Below are 21,932 nucleotides of genomic sequence, written 5' to 3' on the forward strand. Positions count from 1 at the left end.
CATAACATGTTGCAATATATAGTGGGTGGCATATTATAGTAAAATAATAGTGTGCATATGTATTAATCTATATTTCTGTATGTGTATATGATGAAAAATATGTCTTGCATGTGAAGTTTCTATCAAGGGATACAGGGCGAAAGCGGGAACAGGGTACTGAGTTTGGATGATCAGTCATGATCGTATTGAATGGCGGTGCAGGCTCGAAGGGCCGAATAGCTTACTCCTGCTCCTATTTTTCTATATTTCTATGTTTCTAAGTTGTGATGTTTTGGGACTTTTTGACCATTTTTTCACAGAAAGGATTTGGAGAAAAGAAGTGACTTCTAAATGCTGGACTTTTAAAGCAAAGTCTATTCGTATGCTATTTTTTTAACAAAGGCACAGGCAGAAAGAGGTTAAAATACTAATAAACTAAACTTTGACCTTACAAAGATCATCAACAATAAGAAAAATAAGAGAGAAAGAAGAAAATGAATGAATTAAGTAAAAGAAAAAAAAACACTTGCATTTACTTGACACGTTTTACAAGCTCAGTATGTCCCAAAGTGCTTCATTACCAATAAAGTAAATTCAGACTGGTTCTGTAATGGCTGGCTGATTTACTCTGCCAGATTAGCAGCCACACAGTGAAGATGATTTAGCTCTGCGTGTGTTTTGCTTGGGATGGGTGTGATCCCTTGTTCTATCAGTGCCTGCTAGTCACAAAACTGTTGTGTGATTGCCTTTCAGAGTGATGTCTCTTTAAGATCTTAGTATGCTAATGAGCTATGTGCCAGGATGCAGTCATGTGATTCGGAGCCAGAGTCACTCTGTAACCGTAACACCAAGAGGCAAGTCCTGTAAATAGGTAGCTCTGCACTGTATAATACTTAGCTGTAATAAATCTGTTTGAGATCTTCAACTAACTGGACTCCACCCATCTCATTTATATTGCATCATACAACATAAAAAGCTTCTCATTACCTGGTGGCAGCTGTGGTGAGGAGACAAAATCTAAGATTGAAGACCACAGTAAAACAGCTTTAAAAACTACCTCTAGTTAAAAGAGAAAAAGTTAAAAGAAGCACTGGCCCAAACAGTGCAAAGAAGAAAAAAAAACTCACCTCAAGCTGTAGAAGGCAGAGCACTGAACAACAGGTTGCAAATCAATCACGGCGATTGGGTGAGTCAGAATCCCCATTGAACAAAAAAAGCTTTGAGGTGCTTGCAAAGTTGATTTTATTTAAAAGGCTTAGTAAAAGAAAAAATCAGGGAAAACCCAATCCCTATCTCAGGCTGATCAATTGTTTTCAAAGACTCCCCCATGCTGATCAGGTCCGTGCCATTACAGGAAGCGCCTGACAGCAAAAGGCACAGGAATCCTCCATTCACATAGGACGCAGACTCTGGCCAGCATCAAACGTTGCAGTCTGGAAACCCAGCAACAGCACAACTATACTGTGCCTTCACTTCTGCTCTCTGGAGAATCGCCAGCACCACAATGAGCAGAATGGACAGGTACATGAGACCAAGTACATTCCCCCAACAAGTCCTCGGACCTTGAGCCCCACGCCTTCAGACGCAGAGGACAAGGAGACGCGAAGGGCACGCAATGTCCTGAAGAGGCAGAGGAGGAATGAGTTGAAGCTTTGTCTATTGGCTGTTTGAGATGAGGTGCCGGAACTTTCCAAGAATGACAAGTGGTCATCTTGAGAAAAGCAACAGAGTATGTTAGCAGGCTGAAGGCAGAGCAACAGAAACTGAATGCAGAGAGGGAGAAACTTCAGAAAGAACAGCAACAGATGAGGCACAAACTCTCTGAGCAAGAGTTGTCAAACCACCAAGACAACATATGGACTTTTGAGCCTCTATACTTGTAAAGGTCATAGTCTCTATCCATGTGTAAATAATTTGGATGTTATCTAATTTCATGTGTTTTTTGCTTTTAGCATATGAGACTTATCGTTGGAAAGAAGGGAGATGTTGTGTGATTGCCTTTAAGAGTTATGTCCCTTTAAGATCTTAGTATGCTAATGAGCTACATGCCTGGATGCAGCCATGTGACTCAGAGCCAGAGTCACTTTATAACTGTAACACGAGAGGCAGGTCCTGTAAATAGGTAGCTCTGTATTGTATAATAGTTAGCTGTAATAAACCTGTTTGAGATCTTCAACTAACTGGACTCCATGCATCTCATTTATGTTGCATCATACAACATAAAAAGCTTCTCATTACAAAAACCACAAAAGAGGAAAATCAGATACTGACGTAATTCATGAGATCTACCATCCCATCCTCTTATACCTTCATTAAAACAGTACCTGCCTTTTGTAAGGATTACCTGTCCGTGTATAGGGTAGGGAAGATTAGAAGCCTACTTTTTGCCACTATATTCATGTTGAAGATTGCTAAACCTTTAAAACCACTCCTGGAGATTACTGCAAAGAAATCCAGCTTGTTATCTGTGTCCGTGTAGGAATCGTTGTAAAGAGTGAAACTACAATTTGGTGTGCAGTCGTAATGAGCATTGTAATGAATTTGCTCTCATCAGGATTGAACACACATACACTCTCAACGACAAATGCTCTGGCTGATGACTGCATCCCCATAATCCCATCAAATTACATTCCATAATTAGTTACCTTCCATACAGAAATAACAAACTCATGGCAAACAACCTAAATGTGGAAGGATTTTGTCTTTTAGGATGAAATGGATTGAGGTTCAAGCCATCATGAAGATTCATTGATGTTTTAAAATGAATTGTATGCTGATAGACAGGGAATAAAATGGATTCTTCCCATCGCCTGTTAATATTGAATTGAAAAGACCTGGTTTAGTGATATATTAAAAAGCAACTTGTTATTTACATATTTTTCCCATGAATCTACTCCTGAAACATATTCTGGTGCTGGGATCAATGGACACTGATAATCTTCCAGTGTCTTTCCCCATGCTCACTGTACATACGTGAGTCTTGATTAACCATTCTGCCAAGTTCACTGTGGTTCTGCCTTAACCTATTGGCAACATATACACACATACACACGCAACAGGCAATTCGTGAAGTTCAGGAGTAGCAACCATTGGTCAATTCTCCCTTCCTTAGCCCAAGGGCACTGAGACTAGTAGTAGCATCCCTTTTGCTACTCAACTGACAGAACCATAATATGTTACAGCACAGAAACAGACCATTTGACCCATCAAATTTGTGTTGGTGTTTGTTTCCAGGTCATCCAGTGAATTTAATCCCATTTTCCTGCTTGCTCCTCAGACTCTTTACCATTACTATTTACTAAGCAACTATCTAATTCCCAAACATAGGGCATGGCTGGAAAGAAGTCTGTGGTTCACCTGACTGGACACAAAATCTAAGGAGGAAATTTGAGCCTACCTTTCCAGGTGGTAATCCTGAGGGATCTGGTGGAATGCTGGTTTCACACAGAAGTCAATATTGGGTTAGCATCCATTCATCTACAAAAGATGATGGACACGCAGCAAACAATCCATTTAAGTGGGGTGTCTTCTCTTGGTGCACCTTTGCTGATGGCTGTGAAGGCCAATCCTTGATAGGCAGGTTCTGCCACAAGTGCTGCACATGAAACTGCCAAGTGACGCTGCGAATTGTCGTTTTTGACGTTGGCGCCTGTTGCCAAGCAACTGATCATCATGGTAGTGGACACCAGTACACAGGATGTGTCGCTATTTCTCTCTTTCGCCAGCTAGTGACTCCCAGGTGCGTTAGTCCACATTTAGGCCCTTCATGTCATGCTTGCAAGCATCCTTGAAGTGGAGCTTTGGGCGTCCCTCTGGTTGCCTGGCCCCAGCTACCTCACCATACAGAAGGTCCTTGAGTATGCAACCATCTTCCATCCTGCAGAGGTGTCCAATTAGACTGTTGATTTCAAAGGAGAGTAAAATCACATGGGCTGTAAAATGAGCATTGTACCCAATCTCATCAGTCTCTGCATGAGTGGGTCAGATTAACATTGCGCTCTAAGTCTCAGTTTCCACACCTTCAAATACCCATCCAACTCTTTCTTAAGCTTGCACAGACCATGAGTTAAACCTTGTGAGCTTCCTGGTCTGTACGGCTCAGAATTTCAGTTGATAAACCTGCAGAACCATGTGATGAAGTTCACTTATTTTGTCACTTATGAATTTACTGGACACTCAGTCCAATTTCCAGTCTGTAACTTATTCCAAAGTATGCATTATCTTTCCTCTGGTATATGTTGGACGTTGAGTCCTTACCTGGCCTACATATGACTCCAGACCCACAGCAATGTGGTTGACTCATAACAGCCCTCTGAAATGGCCTAGCAAGACACTCAGTTGTCAAGGGCAATTAGGGATGGGCAACAAATGTTGGCATCGCCAGTGACACCCACATCCCATGAAGGAATTTTTAAAAAGTCAGTAGGTTGTGGACTCAAGTCACAATCCAGAGACCTGAGCACAAAATCAAGGCTTGCACTTCAGTGCAGTACTGAGGGAGTGTTGCACTGTCAGAGGTGCCACCTTTTGGATGAGGTGTTAAACCAAGGCCCCATCTGCCCTCTCAGGTGAGCGTAAACTGATATCACATTGCCGTTTGTGGGAGCTTGCTGTGCATAAATTGGCTACCATGTACCCTACATTACAAGAGTGATTACACTTCAAAATATTTCATTGGTAAAACACTTTGTGATGTCTTGAGATTGTGAAAGGGATTATTTGGATGCAGTTTCTTTCTTCTCATACAATTTGTAATCTGTGGTGGAAAAAAATTAAGTCGCCCCGAGAAGATTAAACATTCTTATTTTGTTGTTTTTCTAGAATATTTTTCTGAACATCTAGGGGAATATGAAAGTGTCCTGTCTGCTTTGGAACAGCTCAATATCTCCATTCTCAAGGCCATGGACAAAACCAAAAAGGTACGTGACAAATTGACCAGGCTGGCAGCAGAAAATCAAATGTCAATTTCTATTTAAAACTATTCACAAACTTTTTCTATTTGCCAGTGCTCTCCACGCTAACACAATTGACATTCAAATATTACCTTGTGCTGCAGCGTCAAATTAACAAAAATAATACATAAATTTAGATCAAATGTACAGCATAGAAACAGGCCATTCTGCCTAAATGATCTGTACCATTGTTTATGCTCTACACGAGGCTTGCCCTACTTCGTCTAACCCTGCCAGCATATCTCCTGTTCCTTTCTCCCTCAAGTTTTTGTCTGGCTTCCCCTTGAATGCATTAATGCTATGTGCCTCAATTACTCACTGTGGTAGCAAGTTTCACATTCTCATCACTCTCTGGGTGAAGAAATTCCTCCTGAATTCCTTATTATATTTATTAGTGACTATTTTATATTTATATCCTCTAGTCTGGACTCTCCGATAAGTGGAAACAGAATGCATTTTGGCTTCTCTTTATGGTTAAATATTCAGCAATTGGGTCACGAAGCTGAGCGTTCAAATCTGAGAGAACTTCCATTGATTGGCACTATCACCAAATTACAGAAATTTCAAGACAGAAGGAGGCATTTTACCCAGTCATGCCTATGTTGGGCATACTTTCACATTGGGCCTATCTACTCGAATTTCTTCTTACCCATTAGTATCCTTACTTTTCAGATGCTTATGTAATTTGCTCTTAAATGTTATGATTGGCGTGGCTTCAACAGCCACATATGCGATAGTAACTCATACCAAATGTACTTTGACATGAAAAAGATCCTACTAATCTATTCCTGGTACTAATCCTGAGTTTACACCCCTTTGTTACCAATACACCAACCAATAGAAATTATCCTTCACTGCTTATGTTCAATCCTTGCATCACCTTAACCTTTCTATCTGATCCCTCTGTTAGTCAGAAAGTTATGAGTTCAGGTCCTACACCAGAGACTCGAGCACATAATCTAAGATGACTCTTCATCGCAGTTCTGAGGAAGTGTTACTTTGCAGAAGGTGGTCATCCTTTGGTTGAGACACTTAATTGAGGTCTCACCTGCCTGTTCAGGAATACATGGAAGATCCCATGGAAGTATTCAATGCAGAGCAGGGAATTCTTCTAGTACCCAAGCCAACATATATCCCTTAACAACACTGTCAAAAGCAGATTAATTCGGCATTTGTTTCAATGCTGTTTTCTGGGATTGTGCTGTGTGCAAAATGTCTGCCTCACTTGATTATATAACAACAGACAAACAACTGAAAACAAATAATGGCATGTGAAGTATTTAAAAAGCAACAAAAATTTTCTTTGATCTAAAATTGTGGGCGGCACAGTGGCGCTGTGGTTAGCACCGCAGCCTCACAGCTCCAATGACCCGGGTTCAATCCTGGGTACTGCCTGTGTGGAGTTTGCAAGTTCTCCCTGTGTCTGCGTGGGTTTCCTCCGGGTGCTCCGGTTTCCTCCCACATGCCAAAGACTTGCAGGTTGATAGGTTAATTGGCCATTAGCAATTGCCCTTAGTATAGGTAGGTGGTAGAGAAATATAGGGACAGGTGGGGATGTGGCAGGGGTATGGAATTAGTGTAGGATTAGTATAAATGGGTGGTTGACGGTCAGCACAGACTCGGTGGGCCGAATGGCCTGTTTCAGTGCTGTATCTCTAAACTAAACTAATGCCACAAGCCACTTCGAAGGTGGAGATCAAACCGAAATGTAGACTGAAGGAAGGCAATTTAAAGCACAGTTAAAAAGTCAATTTTATGGAGCATTTTAAAGGTGGGAAAAGATCTAGGAGGGATTTATGGAGGTAATTTCATGTTTTGAGGGCAAGATGATGTTTTTTTTATTCTTTTGTAGGATGTGGGTGTTACTGGCAAGGCCAGTATATGTTGCCCATCCTTAATTGCCATTGACACCTGAATGGCTTGTTTGGCCATTTCAGAGGGCAGTTAAGAGTTAATCACATTGCTGTGGGTCTGGAGTCATATGTAGGCCAGACAGGGTAAGGACAGCAGATTTCCTTCCCTAAAGGACATAGTGATTCAGATGGGATTTCAAAAACAATGATTTTTTTTATTCGTTCATGGGATATGAGCATCGCTGGCTAGGCCAGCATTTATTGCCCACCCCTAATTGCCCTTGAGAAGGTGGTGATGGGTAGGTACATGCACAGTGTTTTTAGGAAGAGAGTTCCAGGATTTTGACCCAGCAACAGTGAAGGAACGGCGATATAGTTCCAAGTCAGGATGGTATGTGAACTGGAGGGCAACTTGCAGGTGGTGGTGTTCCCATGCATCTACTGTCCTTGTCCTTCTAGGTGGTAGAGGTCGCAGGTTTGGAAGGCTCTGTCTAAGGAACCTTGGTGTGTTGCTGCAGTGCATCTTGTAGATGGTACACACTGCTGCCACTGTGTGTTGGTAGTGGAGGGAGTGAATGTTTGTGCATGGGGTGACAATCAAGTGGGCTGCTTTGTCCTGGATGGTGTTGAGCTTCTTGAGTGTTTTTGGAGCTTCACCCATCCAGGCAAGTGGAGAGTATTCCATCACACTCCTGACTTGTGCCTTGTAGATGGTGGACAGGCTTTGTGGAGTCAGGAGGTGAGTTAATCGCTGCAGTATTCCCAGTCTCTGACTTGCTCTTGTAGCCGCAGTATTTATATGGCTGGTCCAGTTAAGTTTCTGGTCAATGGTAACCTCTAGGATGTTGATAGCGGGGGATTCAGCGATCGTAATGCCATTGAATGTCAAGGGGCGATGGCTAGATTCTCTCTTGTTGGAAAGGGTCATTGCCTGGCACTTCTGTGGAACATAGGAACAGGAATAGGCCATTCAGCCCATCAAGCCTGCCCCACCATTCAATATGACCATGCCTGATCATCCACTTCAATGCTTTTTTCCCACACTATCCTCATATTCCCTTATGCCATTTGTAGTTAGAAATATGTCAATCCCTGCTTTAAACATACTCAATGACTGAGCTTCCACAGCCCTCTGGGGTAGAAAATTCCAAAGATTCACAACCCTCTGAATAAAGAAATTTCTCCTCATCTCTGTCCTAAGTGGCTTCCCCCTTATTTTGAAATAGTTCTAGACTCCCCAACCCGGGGAAATATCTTAGCTGCATCTACCCTGTCTATCCCTTGAAGTATTTTGTAGGTTTCAATGAGATCACCTCTCATTCTTCGAAACTCTAAAGAATACAGGCCCAGTTACCCCAGTCTCTCTTTCATAGGACAGTCCTGCCATCCCAGGAACAAGTCTGGTGAATCTTGTCACTCCCTCTATGGCAATAATATCCTTCCTAAGGTAAGAGGTCCAGAACTGCACACAGTACTCCAGGTGCAATCTAACCAAGGTTCTATACAATTGAAGCAAGACTTCACTACTCATGTACTCAAATCCTCTTGTGATGAAGGCTAACATACCATTAGCCTTCCTAATTGCTTGCTGCACCTGCATGTTAGCTTTCAATGACTTATTGACAAGGACACCCAGGTCCCTTTGACATCTATACTTTCTAATCTCTTACCATTTAAGAAATACTCTGCACATCTATTCCTCCTACCAAAGTGGATAACCTCACATTTTTCCACATTATATTCCATCTTCCACACTCTTGACCACTCACTAAGTCTGTCCAAATCCGCTTGAAGCCGCTTTGCATCTCCCTGACAACACACGTTCCCATCCGCGAACTTGGAAATATTACATTTGGTCCCCACATCCAAATAATTGGTATATATTGTGAACTGCTGGGGCCCTGTGGAACCCCACTAGTCACAGCCTGCCAACGTGAGAATGATACCTTTATTCCTACTCTCTGCTTTCTGCCTGTTAACCAATCCTTAATCCATGCCATTATATTACCTCCTATCCCATGTGCTTTAATTTTGCTAACCAACCTCATGTGGGGGGCTTTATCAAAAGTCTGCTGAAAATCCAAGTACAGCACGTCCACCAACTCCCCTTTATCAATTCTGTAGGTAACATCCTCAAAAAATTCCAACAGGTTCGTCAAACATAATTTCCCATTCATAAATCCATGTTGACTATGCCCGATCAGATCATTATTATCCAAGTGTCCATTTATCACATCCTTTAGAATAGATTCCAACATTTTCCCAATGACTGATGTAAGGCTAACAGGTCTGTATGTCCTGTTTTCTCTCTCCCTCACATCTTAAATAGTGGGGTGACATTTGGGATCTTCCAATCTGCAGGAACCACTCCAGAATATATAGAATTTTGGAAATTGATCACCAATGCATCCATTATCTCCATAGCTACCTCTTCTAATACTCTGGGATGTAGAATATCATGTCCTAGGGATTTATCAACCTTTAGCCCCATTAATTTCTCCAATACAACTTTCTTACTAATACTAATTTCCTTCAATTCCTCATTCCCCCTAATCACTTGGATCTCTCATTCTGGGAGATTTCTTGTATCTTCCTCAGTGAAGACAGACACAAAGTAATCACTTAGCTTCTCTGCCATTTCTCTATTCCCCATTATAAATTCTCCTGACTCTGTCTGTAATGGACCCACATTTGTCTTAGCCAAACGTTTCCTTTTTACATACTTGTAGAAGCTTTTACAGTCTGTTTTTATATTTTTTGCTAGATTACATTTATATTCTATTCTCCTTTTCTTTATCAATTTCTTCATCCTCCTTTTCTGTATTCTAAAATCTTCCCAGTCCTCAGGTTTACCACTATTTCTGGCAACTTTATAGGCCTTTTCTTTTAATCTTATACAATCCTTAACTTCCTTTGTTATCCACAGTTGACTGCCTTTACTTTTGGGGTTTTTGTGCCTCGAAGGAATGTATAGTTGCTGTAACCTATGTAATATTTCTTTAAATGCTATCCATTGCCTATGTACTGTCATACCTTTTAATGTATTTTCCCAATCCATCTCAGCCAATTTGCCCCTCATACCTTCACAATTTCCTTTGTTCAAATTTAAAACTCTGGCTTCAGATTGAACTACCTCACTTTCAAACATAATATAAAATTATATCATATTATGGTCACTCATCCCTAAAGGTTCTTTTACAACAAGATTATTAATTAGCCCTTTCTCATTACATAAAACTAGATCTAAAATAGCCTCTTCTCTAGTCGGTTCCTCAACATACTGCTCTGGAAAACCATCCCTATCACACTCCAGAAACTTGTCCTCCACAGCATTAGTGCTGATTAGGTTTACCCAGTCTATATGCAGATTGAAGTCACCCATGATTACTGTATTACAAATGCCACATGCTTCTCTAATCTCTTGATTAAAGCCATGCGCCACACTACCACTACTATTTGGTGGCCTATAAACAACTCTTACCAATGTTTGCTGCCCCTTGCTGTTTCTTAGCTCCACCGAAACTGATTCCACATTTTGTTCTTCTGATCTGAGATCCTGCCTTTCTAATGTACTGATCCCATCCCTTACTACCAGTGCAACACCACCTCCTTTTCCTTTTTGCCTGTCCTTCCTAAATGTCGAATATCCTTGAATATTCAGTTCCCAGTCTTGGTCACCCTGTAGCCACGTTTCAGTTATGGCAATTAGATCGTACCTATTTACCTCAATTTGGGCCTTTAAATCATCTACCTTGTTGCGAATGCTGCATGCATTCAGGTAGAGTGCCCTTAACCTTCTCCTTTTGGCAATATTCTGCATTCTAAGCCTTGTTGATGTTCGCCTTTGTTTCGCCTTCCTTCTAATGTCGCTTGCTATTTTTCTACCTCCTGTTACCAGCTTTACTTCCTTCCAATTTGAGCTACCCCTCAGGTTCCCATCTCCCTGACAAGCTAGTTTAAACCCTCCCCAACAGCACTAGCAAATCTCCTTGTGAGGATATTAGTTCCAATTCTGTTAAGGTGTAGCCCATCCATCTTGTCCCATCTGCCCCAGAACTGGTCCCAATGCCTCAGAAATCTGATGCTCTCCCTCCTTCACCAGTTCTACAGCTATGTGTTCAATCAATCAATCCTCCTATTCCAATGCTCAGTAGCACGTGGCATTGGGAATAATCCTGAGATTACTGCTTTGAAGGTCCTGCTTTTTAATTTCCTTCCTAACTCCCTAAAATCTGCTTTCAGGATCTCACCCCTCTTCCTACCATGTCATTGGTACCAATGTGGACCACGATCTCTGGCTGTTCACCCTCGCCCAAAAGGATGTCCTGCAGCCGTTCTGTGACATCCTTGACCCTGGCACTGGGGAGGCAACACATTGTCTTGGAGTCACATTTACTACCGCAGAAACACCTGTCTGATCCCCTGACTATTGAATCCCCTATCACTATTGCTCTTCCACTCTTCTTCCTCCTTTCCTATGCAGCTGAGCCACCCGTGGTGCCACAGACTTTGCTGTGGCTGCACTCCTCTGAGGAACCATCACTCTCACCAGTATCCAAAATGGAAAACCGATTAGCAAGCAAGATAGACTCAGGGGACTCCTGCACTGCCTGCCTGGTTCTCTTAGACTGCCTGGCGGTCACCGTTCCCTCTCTGCCTGCATGCTCCTAACCTGTGGTGTGACCACCTCCCTAAACGTGCTATCCACATTTGCCTCGTGGATGCACAACAGTGACTCCAGCCGCCACTCGAGTTCTGAAACCCAGAGCTCAAGCTTCTGCAGCCGGTGACACTTCCTGCAGATGTGTTCGTCTAGGACACGTGGTGCATCCATGACATCCCACATTCCGCAGGATGTACATTCCACTTGGCCAAGCTGACCTGCCATAACGTAACTTTAAAAACTTTATTACAATGAGAAATAAAATAAGTTACCAGTTACCCACCAATCAAATTCTTCCCCTGTACTGAAGAGAGAGGCAGCTACTGGAGGCTGCAAAATGGTGGAAGGAAGGAAGGAAGGAAGGACGGACGGAAGGAAGGACAGAAGGAAGGAAGGAAGGAAGGAAGGAAGGACGGGCAGAAGGAAGGAAGGAAGGACGGAAGGAAGGAAGGAAGGAAGGATGGATGGAAGGAAGGACGGAAGGAAGGAAGGAAGGGATGAAGGAAGGAAGTTAACTTCTTAACTTAAACAGGAATTTCAATTAATTGCTAGATGTAAACAAAACAAAAGTAGTCCTGAGAGATTAACCCTTAAAATTCACTCACTCACCAAACTCCCTTTTTCACACTCAGTGGCACGAATGTTACTTGCCATTTATCAGCCCAAGCATGGCTATTGTCCAAGTCTTGTTGCATTTCTACATGGACTGCTCAGTATCTGAGGAGTCGCAAATGGTGCTGAACATTGTGCAATCATCAGCAAACATCCTCACTTCTAACCTTATGATTGAAGGACGGTCATTGATGAAACAGCTGAAGATGGTTGGGCCTAGGACAATATCCTGAGGAACTCCTGCAGTGATGTCCTGGAGCTGAGATGAGTGACCTCCAACAAACACAACCTCTTCCTTTGCGCTAGGTATCACTCCAACCAGCGGAGAGTTTTCCCCCTGATTCCCATTGACTCCAGTTTTGCTAGGGCTCCTTGATGCCATACTCAGTGAAATGCTGCCTTGATGTCAAGGGCAGTCACTCTCACCCCACCTCTTGAGTTCAGCTCTTTTGTCCATGTTTGAATCAAGGCATTAATTGCTAAGCAAGTGCCACTTGACAGCACTGTTGATGGCACCTTTCATCAGTTTCCTGATGATTGAGAGTAGACTAATAGGGCAGTAATTGGCTAGGTTGGACTTGTCCTGCTTTTTGTGTATAGGACATACCTGGGCAATTTTCCACATTGCTGGGTAGATGCCAGTGTTATAGCTGCACTGGAACAGCTTGGCTAGGGGCGTGGCAAATTCTGGAGCACAGGTCTTCAGTACTATTGCTGGAATGTTGTCAGGGTCCATAGCCTTTGCAGTATCTAGTGCCTTCAGTCGTTTCTTGATATTATACAGAGTGAAATGAATTGGTTGAAGACTGGCAACTGTGTTGCTGGGGACTTCAGGAGGATGGAGATATTTGTGGAGCCACCTCCTCCAGTTAGTAGTTTAATTATCCACCACCATTCACCACTGGATGTGGCAGGATTGCGGAGATTAGATTTGATCCGTTGGTTATGGGATCGTTTAGCTCTGTCTATCGCATGCTGCTTCCACTGTTTGGCACAAAAGTAGCCCTGGATTGTAGCTTCCCCAGGTTGACACCTCATTTTGAGGTATGCCTAGTACTGCTTCTGGCATGCCCTCCTGTACTCTTCATTGAACCAGGTTTGGTTCCCCGGCTTGATGGTAGTGGTTGAGTGGGGGATATGCTGGGCCATGAGGTTACAGATTGTGGTTTATAGCTTCATGGCACCATTCGAGACTAGCTTTCAATTCCAGATTTAAAACAAAAATTAAAAACTAGTTGAATTTAAATTCCACCAGCTGCCATAGTGAGATTTGATCCCATGTCCCCAGGACATTTGCCCAGGCCTCTGGATTACTAGCTCAGTAACTTTACTACTATGCCACCTTCTCCCCCTAAAGACTCTACTGTTGATGGTGCACTGGGAGGGGGAGATGACACAGAAGATCAGAGTTGGAGGAGCAAGAGAATAATCAGGGTTGTAGAGCTAGAGTCAAGGATAAAAAAGGGTGCTGATTGGTTGGTCTCATGCAGTAGGGCGGCACAGTGGCGCAGTGGTTAGCATCGCAGCCTCACAGCTGCAGCGACCCGGGTTCGATTCTGGGTACTGCCTGTGCGGAGTTTGCAAGTTCTCCCTGTGACTACGTGGGTTTTCACCGGGTGCTCCGGTTTCCTCCCACAGCCAAAGACTTGAAGGTTGATAGGTAAATTGGCCATTGTAAATTGCCCCTAGTATAGGTAGGGAAATTGAGGGAAGATGGGGATGTGGTAGGAATATGGGATTAATGTAGAATTACTATAAATGGGTGGTTGATGGTTGGCACAGACTTGGTGGGCCGAAGGGCCTGTTTCAGTGCTGCATATCAAAATAAATAAGTAAATTGCTGCACCCTTTGAAATTTGGTATTCTTGCGTCTTTCCTGATGAGTGCAAGACAAAAAGCTTCGAAAGCATGTCTTTTTTTTCAGCAATACTCAAGTTCCGTACTACCAAGTGACTATAAATATTTCTTCATTCACGCAAAAAGATAGGATAACTTGCAGATGTGATAATAGCCCGAGACAATGAGAGGAATCAAAGAAGTGAAAGACAGATATGAGACAGAGAGTGTGTCAATAGCTGGCGGAGGTGAGGGGGGATGATGCATGTATAAGTGGAGCTCGGAAACACCAGCAAAGTGGAGCTGCCCTGGAGCGGGGGGAAAAGAAATATGGAGGTTGGCACCAGGGATGCAGACTCCCCCACCACACGGTGTTCCATTGGAGTGTTCTCATCCCAGGCACCAACTCGTTCCCTCCTCAAATACCCAGAAACACCAGCACACCCATCCCACATCATTACCTCTTCCTGCTGAATAGCAAATGGGAACTACAGATAAGGTCTGATGTTATTAAAAATGATATGAAGACTAAAGGCCTGCCAAGTGCCTAATAGAAAGCTATGGTTCAGTTGCCTCTATAGAGTAGAAGATAAAAGACAGAGTGAGACTGGGAATTGAATTCTCCCTACTTTCCTCTAATGAGGTACCTTTGGTTTGGAATCTTTTCACAGCAGCCTGCAAAAGATGGGACTCAGTAGAGCTGGAGGGTGAAGCAAGAAATTAAATTTGTATCCCAGTAACTGATGCTTCATTATTTGCACTCCATAGTGGCATGCAGTTAGGTAGAATGCCAACACAGAGCAGCCTTACTGTGGTTTTGCATCACACAACTGCCTGGAGCTATCCATTGGAGGGAGAGAGAGATAATAATGGTCATGTCTACCTCTAATTAACTCACACTGTCTTATGCTCAGTTGACTGAATCCCTAGCGGGACACACATTAAAACCCACAAGTGTCAAGAGGGCTGTGGCTGTAATCACTGTAAATGGGGCACAGAAAAAGAAATCTTCAGATCTGTGCCAACAGAGACAAATATGATGTTTGTATTGTGATAAATGGACTCCCTGCTTTAATCCCGCTGCCTTACATTTTTAATGTGAATTGAAATGCTGTAAATAATAGATTTCAACCTTAGCTCCTCCTGTCTTTCTTGAACTTACTTTTGCTCTGCTGCTTTTAAAAACGTTCCCTATTTCCCTCCTCCCCTCCCTAAAATCCAGCAGTGGCTGCTCAAAATTAAAACGTAGCCATTTGGGGCGATGTCAGGAGGCATTTCTGCACATAAAGGGGAGCGGAAATCTGGGATTTTCTCCCCCGAAAGGCTATTGAGGCTGGGGATCAATTAAAAATTTCAAAACTAAGATTGATACATTTTTGTTAGGTAAAGGTATTAAGGGTGACGGACCCAAGGTAGCAGATGGAGTTCAGATCATCCATAACCTAACTGAAGGGCGGAACAGACTTGAGGGGCTGAATGGCCCACTCCTCTTCCGATGTTCTCGGCCCACAATGGTAACATTTTTCAGGACGCAAATTTCATTTTTGATTTTTCTTTTTGGCAACAGCAGAATGTTAGTTAGCATTTTGCTTAGCATTCGTACGAGTTCAGCTTTACATTGTTGTGCATGTGCGGTCTGAAGTGAGGTGGCCTTAATTGACTGCAGTCTCTCAGGATTTATGTGCACATTGCAGTTTAAGTGCTGGAAGCTGCTAGATCACTGGGCCGTGATGTGTCCATTAAGTTGCTTGTTGCGGCACAAATCCACAGCAATTGCATTTCAGCAGAATATTTTTTGAAATAAAGAATGATCTAATGGAAGCCTGCTGATGTGTATCAAGCTAAAGACTTCATAGCTAGACTGGCTGGGAAATAGATTCAAAGGCTTTCCAGATTTTATTGAAACTTTGCTGCACACTGACTGCAGGTCTATTACAAAGTATTTACAACACAGAAACAGGCCATTTGGCCCTACGGCGCCTGCGTCAGGCTCCATACTAGCCTCCTTCCGTCCCTCTTCATCTCACCCCCTCTGTTCCTCTCTCCATCAAGTGCTGATCTAGCTTCCCCTTGAATGCATCTACGCTATTTGACTCAACTATTCCCTGCCACATCTTCTCACCACTCTCTGAGCAAAAAGGTTTCTCCTGCATTCCCTATTGGATTTCTTCATGACTATCATATTTATGGCTCCTAGTTCTGCTCTCACATGCAAGCAGAGACATCTTCTCTATCTCTACCTTATCAAACGCTTTCATAAACTTGAAGACATTGATCAGCTCACCCCTCAGTCTTCACCTTGCTAGAGAAAACTGCCCCAGCCAGTTCAATCTTTCATGTAATAAAGTGCCACATTTTTACCTGTGAAGTTTCAGGGACAGTCCCTGCAATTCCTTGAGCACATAAACCGGGCTAATAATGCAGTGCCAGTACAGAGGGAGTGCAGCACTGTCAGTGCTTCTGTTTTTTTGGATGAGGCGTTAGCTCGAGGCCCCTGTCTGTCCTCCCAGGTTGGGGTAAAAGATCCTATCTGGAAAAATTGCAAGAGAATTCTCCTTGGTGTCCTGGCCAATATTTATCCCTGAAGCAACAGCATAAACAAATGATCCAGTCAATGCAGGTGGTGGGAGCTTACCATGTGTAAATTGTCGGCCATGTTTCCTGCATTACAACGATAACAAAAAAAGGCTGGGCATGACCAGAACTAGTGACCACAAATAGAAGATAATAGCTGATAAATCCAATAGTGAATTCATGTGAAACTGCTTTACCCAGGGAATGATTAATATGTGGAACTCACTACCACTTAGAGTTGTTGAATCAAATAGCATAGATGCATTCACGGGAAAGCTGGATAAGACCATGAGGGAGAATAGAATAGCATGATATGTTGATAGGGTGAGATGAAGAACGGTGGGAAGAGGCTTGTGTGGAGCATAAACACCAGTATAGACCTGTTGGACCAAATGGCCTCTTTCTGTGCTGTAAGATCTTTGTGGTTTATAACAATTACTGCACTTTTTATTTATTTGTTTCATGGGATGTGGGCGTCGCTGGCCAGGCCAGCATTTATTGCCCATCCGTAATTGCCCTTGAGAAGGTGGTGGTGGGCTGCCTTCTTGAACTGCTGTAGTCCATGTGGGGTAGGTACACCCACAGTGCTGTCAGGAAGGGAGTTCCAGGGTTTTGACTCAGTGACAGTGAAGGAACAGCGATATAGTTCCAAGTCAGGATGGTGTGTGACTTGGAGGGGAACTTGCAGGTGGTGGTGTTGCCACGCATTTGCTGCCCTTGTCCTTCCGGGTGGTAGAGGTCACGGGTTTGGAAGGTGCTGTCGAAGGAGCCTTGGTGAGTTGCTGCAGTGCATCTTGTAGATGGTACACACTGCTGCCACTGTGCGTCGGTGGTGGAGGGAGTGAATGATTGTGGACGGGGAGCCAATCAAGCGGCTGCTTTGTCCTGGATGGTGTCGAGCTTCTTGAGCATTGTTGGAGCTGCACCCATCCAGGCAAGTGCAGAGTATTCCATCACACTCCTGACTCATGCTTTATAGATGGTGGACAGGCTTTGGAGAGTCAGGAGGTGAGTTACTCACTGCAGAATTCCCAACTTCTGAGCTGCTCATAACCACAGTATTTATATGGCTACTCCAGTTCAGTTTCTAGGCAATGGTAACCCTCAGGATGTTGATAATGTGGGATTCAGTGATGGTAATGCCATTGAACATCAAGGGGCGATGGTTAGATTCTGTCTTGTTGGAGATGGTCATTGCCTGGTGCGTGTGTGGTGTGAATGTTACTTATAAGCCCAAGCCTGAATGTTGTCCAGGTCTTGCTGCATGCAGGCATAGACTGCTTCTGTATTTGAGGAATTGCGAATGGTACTGAACGCTATGCAATCATCAGCAAACAAATCCAAATTCTGAGCTTATGATGGAGGGAAAGTCATTGACAAAACTGCTGAAGGTAGTTGGGCCCAGGACAGTACCCTGAGGAACTCCTGCAGTGATGTCTTGGGGCTGAGATGAGTGGCCTCCAACAACCATAACCATCTTCCTTTTACTAGGTATGACTCCAACCAGTGGAGAGTTTTCCCCCTGATTCCCATTGATTACAGTTTTTCTAAGGCTCCTTGATGCCATACTCAGTCAAATGCTGCCTTGATGTCAAGAGCAGTCACTCTCACCTCATGTCTGGAATTTAGCTCTTTGAATTTTTGCATTTGTTTATTTCCTTTTCTTTTCTGTCTCTTTCAGTCTCTCTCTCTTAATCCAATCTTTCTTTCTCTTTCTTTACTTCTCTTTTTATACCTGATTTGACATTGAATTAACCAGCTCTATTTCACCCGCCTTCTCAGTCCTTCTTTATTTCTCAATCCTTTAATCTCATCGATTAGGGAGATACGCTGTTTGTCCCATTGCTCATGCATGTCCCAGATGCCCAGTTACCTTTGCTGCACTGTTTTCAGCTCTCATCCAGCAACATTTTGGGCAAAAACTTTTAACATCTAAACGCGCATGCACAAGTCTAACTAGCGAGGCATTCCACATGATGACCCTCCAGCAAAATCCAGCACATTAGTTTTGATGTGTAGTTGTGGTTTGTGGCACTGATGTTGATGGAGACCTGGTCTGTCACTGAGACCTCGCATTCACTCACATTCACTCACATTCACTCATCCAGGAGTGCACACAGGCATACAGATGCTATCAACACGCACAGTGTTGACAGCCAGCATTGGGACTCCATGTGAGACAATAAGATATATTGCTGTCAGATACACTCTGGTGGGCACCCCTGGCATGAAGGCTCCCTTTTCCAATATTTTACCAGGGAACAGTAAAATGCTCAAACAATGATTGAATCAGTGTGGGTTTGGATCAGATGAGATGTGCGGAGATGGAAAGGTCAGTAAACCATTATTTGTTTTGAAATTGTTTTCTAAGTGAGGTTTCGGTTTACTCTGAGCTTTCGTTATGCTGGTTTGGTAAATGCCTCAGGCAGGATTCCACAATAAAGCAGAAGATATCTGACTCTATGAGAGGAGGGAAGATGGTGGGTTGTGGCATATCTGGGGTAGTTCTTAATTTTGTGTGTCAGCTGTGACTCAGTTGGTAGCACTCTTGTCTCTGAGTTGAGATTGTGGGATTGTGTCCCTTCATATTCAATGGCATTACCATCGCTGAATCCCCACCATCAACGTCCTGGGGGTTACCATTGACTAGACATTTAACTAGAGCAGCTATATAAATACTGTGGCTACAAGAGTAGGTCAGAGGTTGGGAATTCCGCAGCAAGTAACTCACCTCATGACTTCCCAAAGCCTGCCCGCCATCTACAAGGCACAAGTCAGGAGTGTGACGGAATACTCTCCACTTAGCTGGATGAGTGCAGCTCCAACAACACTCAAGAATCTCAACTCCATCCAGGACAAAGCAGCCCGCTTGGTTGGCACCCCATCCATTGCCTTCAACATTCACTCCCTTCACCACCGACGCACACTGGTAGCAGTGTATACCATCTACAAGATGCACTGCAGCAACTCACCAAGGCTCCTTCGACATCACGTTCCAAACCTGTGACCTCTACCCTCTAGAAGAACAAGGGCAGCAGATGCATGGGAACATCACCACCTGCAAGTTCCCCTCCAAGTCACACACCATCCTGACTTTGATACTATATCGCCGTTCCTTCACTGTCGCTGCGTCAAAATCCAGGAACTTCCTTCCTAACAGCACTGTGGGTGTACCTACACCCCAAGAACTGCAGTGGTTCAAGAAGGCAGCTCACCACCACCTTCTCAAGGGCAATTGCCAGGAATGCCCACATCCCATGAAGGAATTTAAAAAAACTCCAGAGACCTGAGCACAAAAGTTTAGGCTGACTCTCCAGTGCAGTGCTCAGGGATGAGAGGTTAAACCGGGGCCCCGACTGACCTCTCAGGTTGATGTTAAAGATCTGATGACACTATTTCTCCCTGGTATCTGGAACAATATTTGTCCCTCAATCAGCACCATTAAACAGACTATCTGGTCATCATCACATTGCTCTTTGTGGGAGCTTGCTGTGTGCAAATTAGCTACCAACAGTGATTGGCTGTAAAGTGCTTTGGGACGTCTCGATGTTATGAAAGGCACTTTATAAATGCATGTTTCTTCTTGTGTGATAGCTTAAAACAAATGATAATGAATCAGTAGCCCCTCGAAATAAAAACTGGGGGAGATGTATATCTGGTTGCTGATTTAGCATCACCCGTTTTACACTGTCGCAAAAACCCTACCCCGTTGAACACAAATAAATACTGTATTTTAACCTAAACAGAAAACAAAAAAATGCTAGAAACGCTCAGCAGGTCTGATCAAGGGTCTGCACCTGAAACATTAGTTCCTCTGTTCTCTCCACCAACACTGACTAACCTGCCGAGTGTGTCCACCATATGTGATTTCGGTGGGTTTTTTGCACACATTTATTTGAGGACTTTCAGTACTACACTCATAACTTTCCACTCCGCTATAGCAGAAGCTCCGCTACCCTTTGTAAATGATTCCGACTCCGCAGACCCTGGTTGGGCCAGCAGATTATTGATTGGGCAGCTGCTAATAACATGTCACCCTGCACTGCCATTCCAGGACCCGCTCTTCACCCGTCATCAAACAGGGGCTGGAGTGTCATGGCACTCCTTCGCTTGGCACAGTTATGGGTGCCAGACTCCGCAATTATTGTGCCAGCCTCTGGGACTTGTTACCTAAGCAACCATTTCAAAACAAAATACCTGCTGCTTTCAATCCATTTTCAACCCTTGGATTTGCAGCACTTTCAGTCTCAGTTTTTCAGGACATTTGTCAAAGGCTTTTAGGAAATCTCAAGTGCACCATGCAATCTAGTTTTCCACTATTCACTTGGATGTCAGGTCCTCAAAATAATCAAGAGAGGCTAGTCAGGCAATATCTCCCCTTCTAAATCCATTAGCACATGATTTTGCAATTCACCATAGTGTGAGGTCCTGAACTGAGAGAATTGCCAGAGTCTAGGTCCTTATCCGCAGGGCAAACCAACAGAGGGGACACAACCCCAGGCAATCTTGCTCAGCCTGTAGGGCACAGGCACAAGGTGACCGAGGCGGAAGACTATGTACCACTTAACTACCCTCAGCCACACGATGGTGCGTCAAACAGGGCATTAAAGAGGACGTGGAAAGTAACTAAAGTAAATGTAAATTAAGTCTACCAGTGGGTGACTGCACATCCTTCATCTGATGTTTGCCTCAATGACTCTATATCTAATTTTGTGAGAAATGGTAAACAGCCAAACTTGCATCCTATCACCCTGTGGCTCACCAGACTGTGTTTTATTGAATTCCTGGTATTGATTACCACAGGCCAATCAGCAGCCTGTGAACATACAAAACCGATGGACAGGAAGAGACCATCTGGTTTTTCAAGCCTGCCTCATGGTTACTGGAGCATTGTGACTCCAAACCCCCCTTCCCCATACCCCCCCTCATCCCCACCACCCGTCCCCCCCCCCTTCCCCCCCCGCCATCCATGTAATATCCTGAATAAGGTGAAAAATACTTTGGAAAATTTCTCTGCGACTGCCTCAGGTAATTGAACCATTCCAGAGGATCAGGAGATCACAAGGACCAAGTATTATCTACAAAGACCTTATGTATATGAGGCAATCTCTGCCCCAATCCAGAACATGTGCAGCTCCCTCTTGAAGGCAATACAGCATCAGCACCTACTGCACCTGTGGGCCCAAACACCCATCCAATACCACCTCTTCATGCATTGATAAGAGTGGTTCCAGTGGGGGCAGTGTAAGACTCTTAAAAAGGGGGTCTCACTTCCCTCTAAAGTCCTGACTGAGTATCAATCGCATGAAACAGACTTTGGATACAATTTCCACTTTATGTGGAACGTCTTTATTAACTCACCAAGCAATAGTATATACTTACAACACCGGTTGCTTAGTAGACCCAAGTACAGGGCTTGTTCCCTGGTGGTCAGATCCGTCGAACGACTTCTCCTACATGATT

The 21,932-nt window shown here is 43.7% G+C and overlaps 1 protein-coding gene across 2 annotated transcripts in view; it reads left to right on the forward strand.

The window, feature by feature from the left end:
• Positions 1-21,932, forward strand: part of LOC137378339 (N-terminal EF-hand calcium-binding protein 1-like) — a 183,656-nt gene that overhangs the window by 91,326 nt on the left and 70,398 nt on the right. For both annotated transcript variants that reach the window (XM_068048598.1, XM_068048597.1), the window contains one exon: positions 4,801-4,898. In XM_068048598.1, the coding sequence (XP_067904699.1) occupies positions 4,801-4,898 (98 nt within the window). The remainder of the gene's footprint in view (positions 1-4,800; positions 4,899-21,932) is intronic.

Source organism: Heterodontus francisci, chromosome 16, assembly GCF_036365525.1.
Source record: "Heterodontus francisci isolate sHetFra1 chromosome 16, sHetFra1.hap1, whole genome shotgun sequence".
NCBI classification, from domain to species: Eukaryota; Metazoa; Chordata; class Chondrichthyes; order Heterodontiformes; family Heterodontidae; genus Heterodontus; species Heterodontus francisci.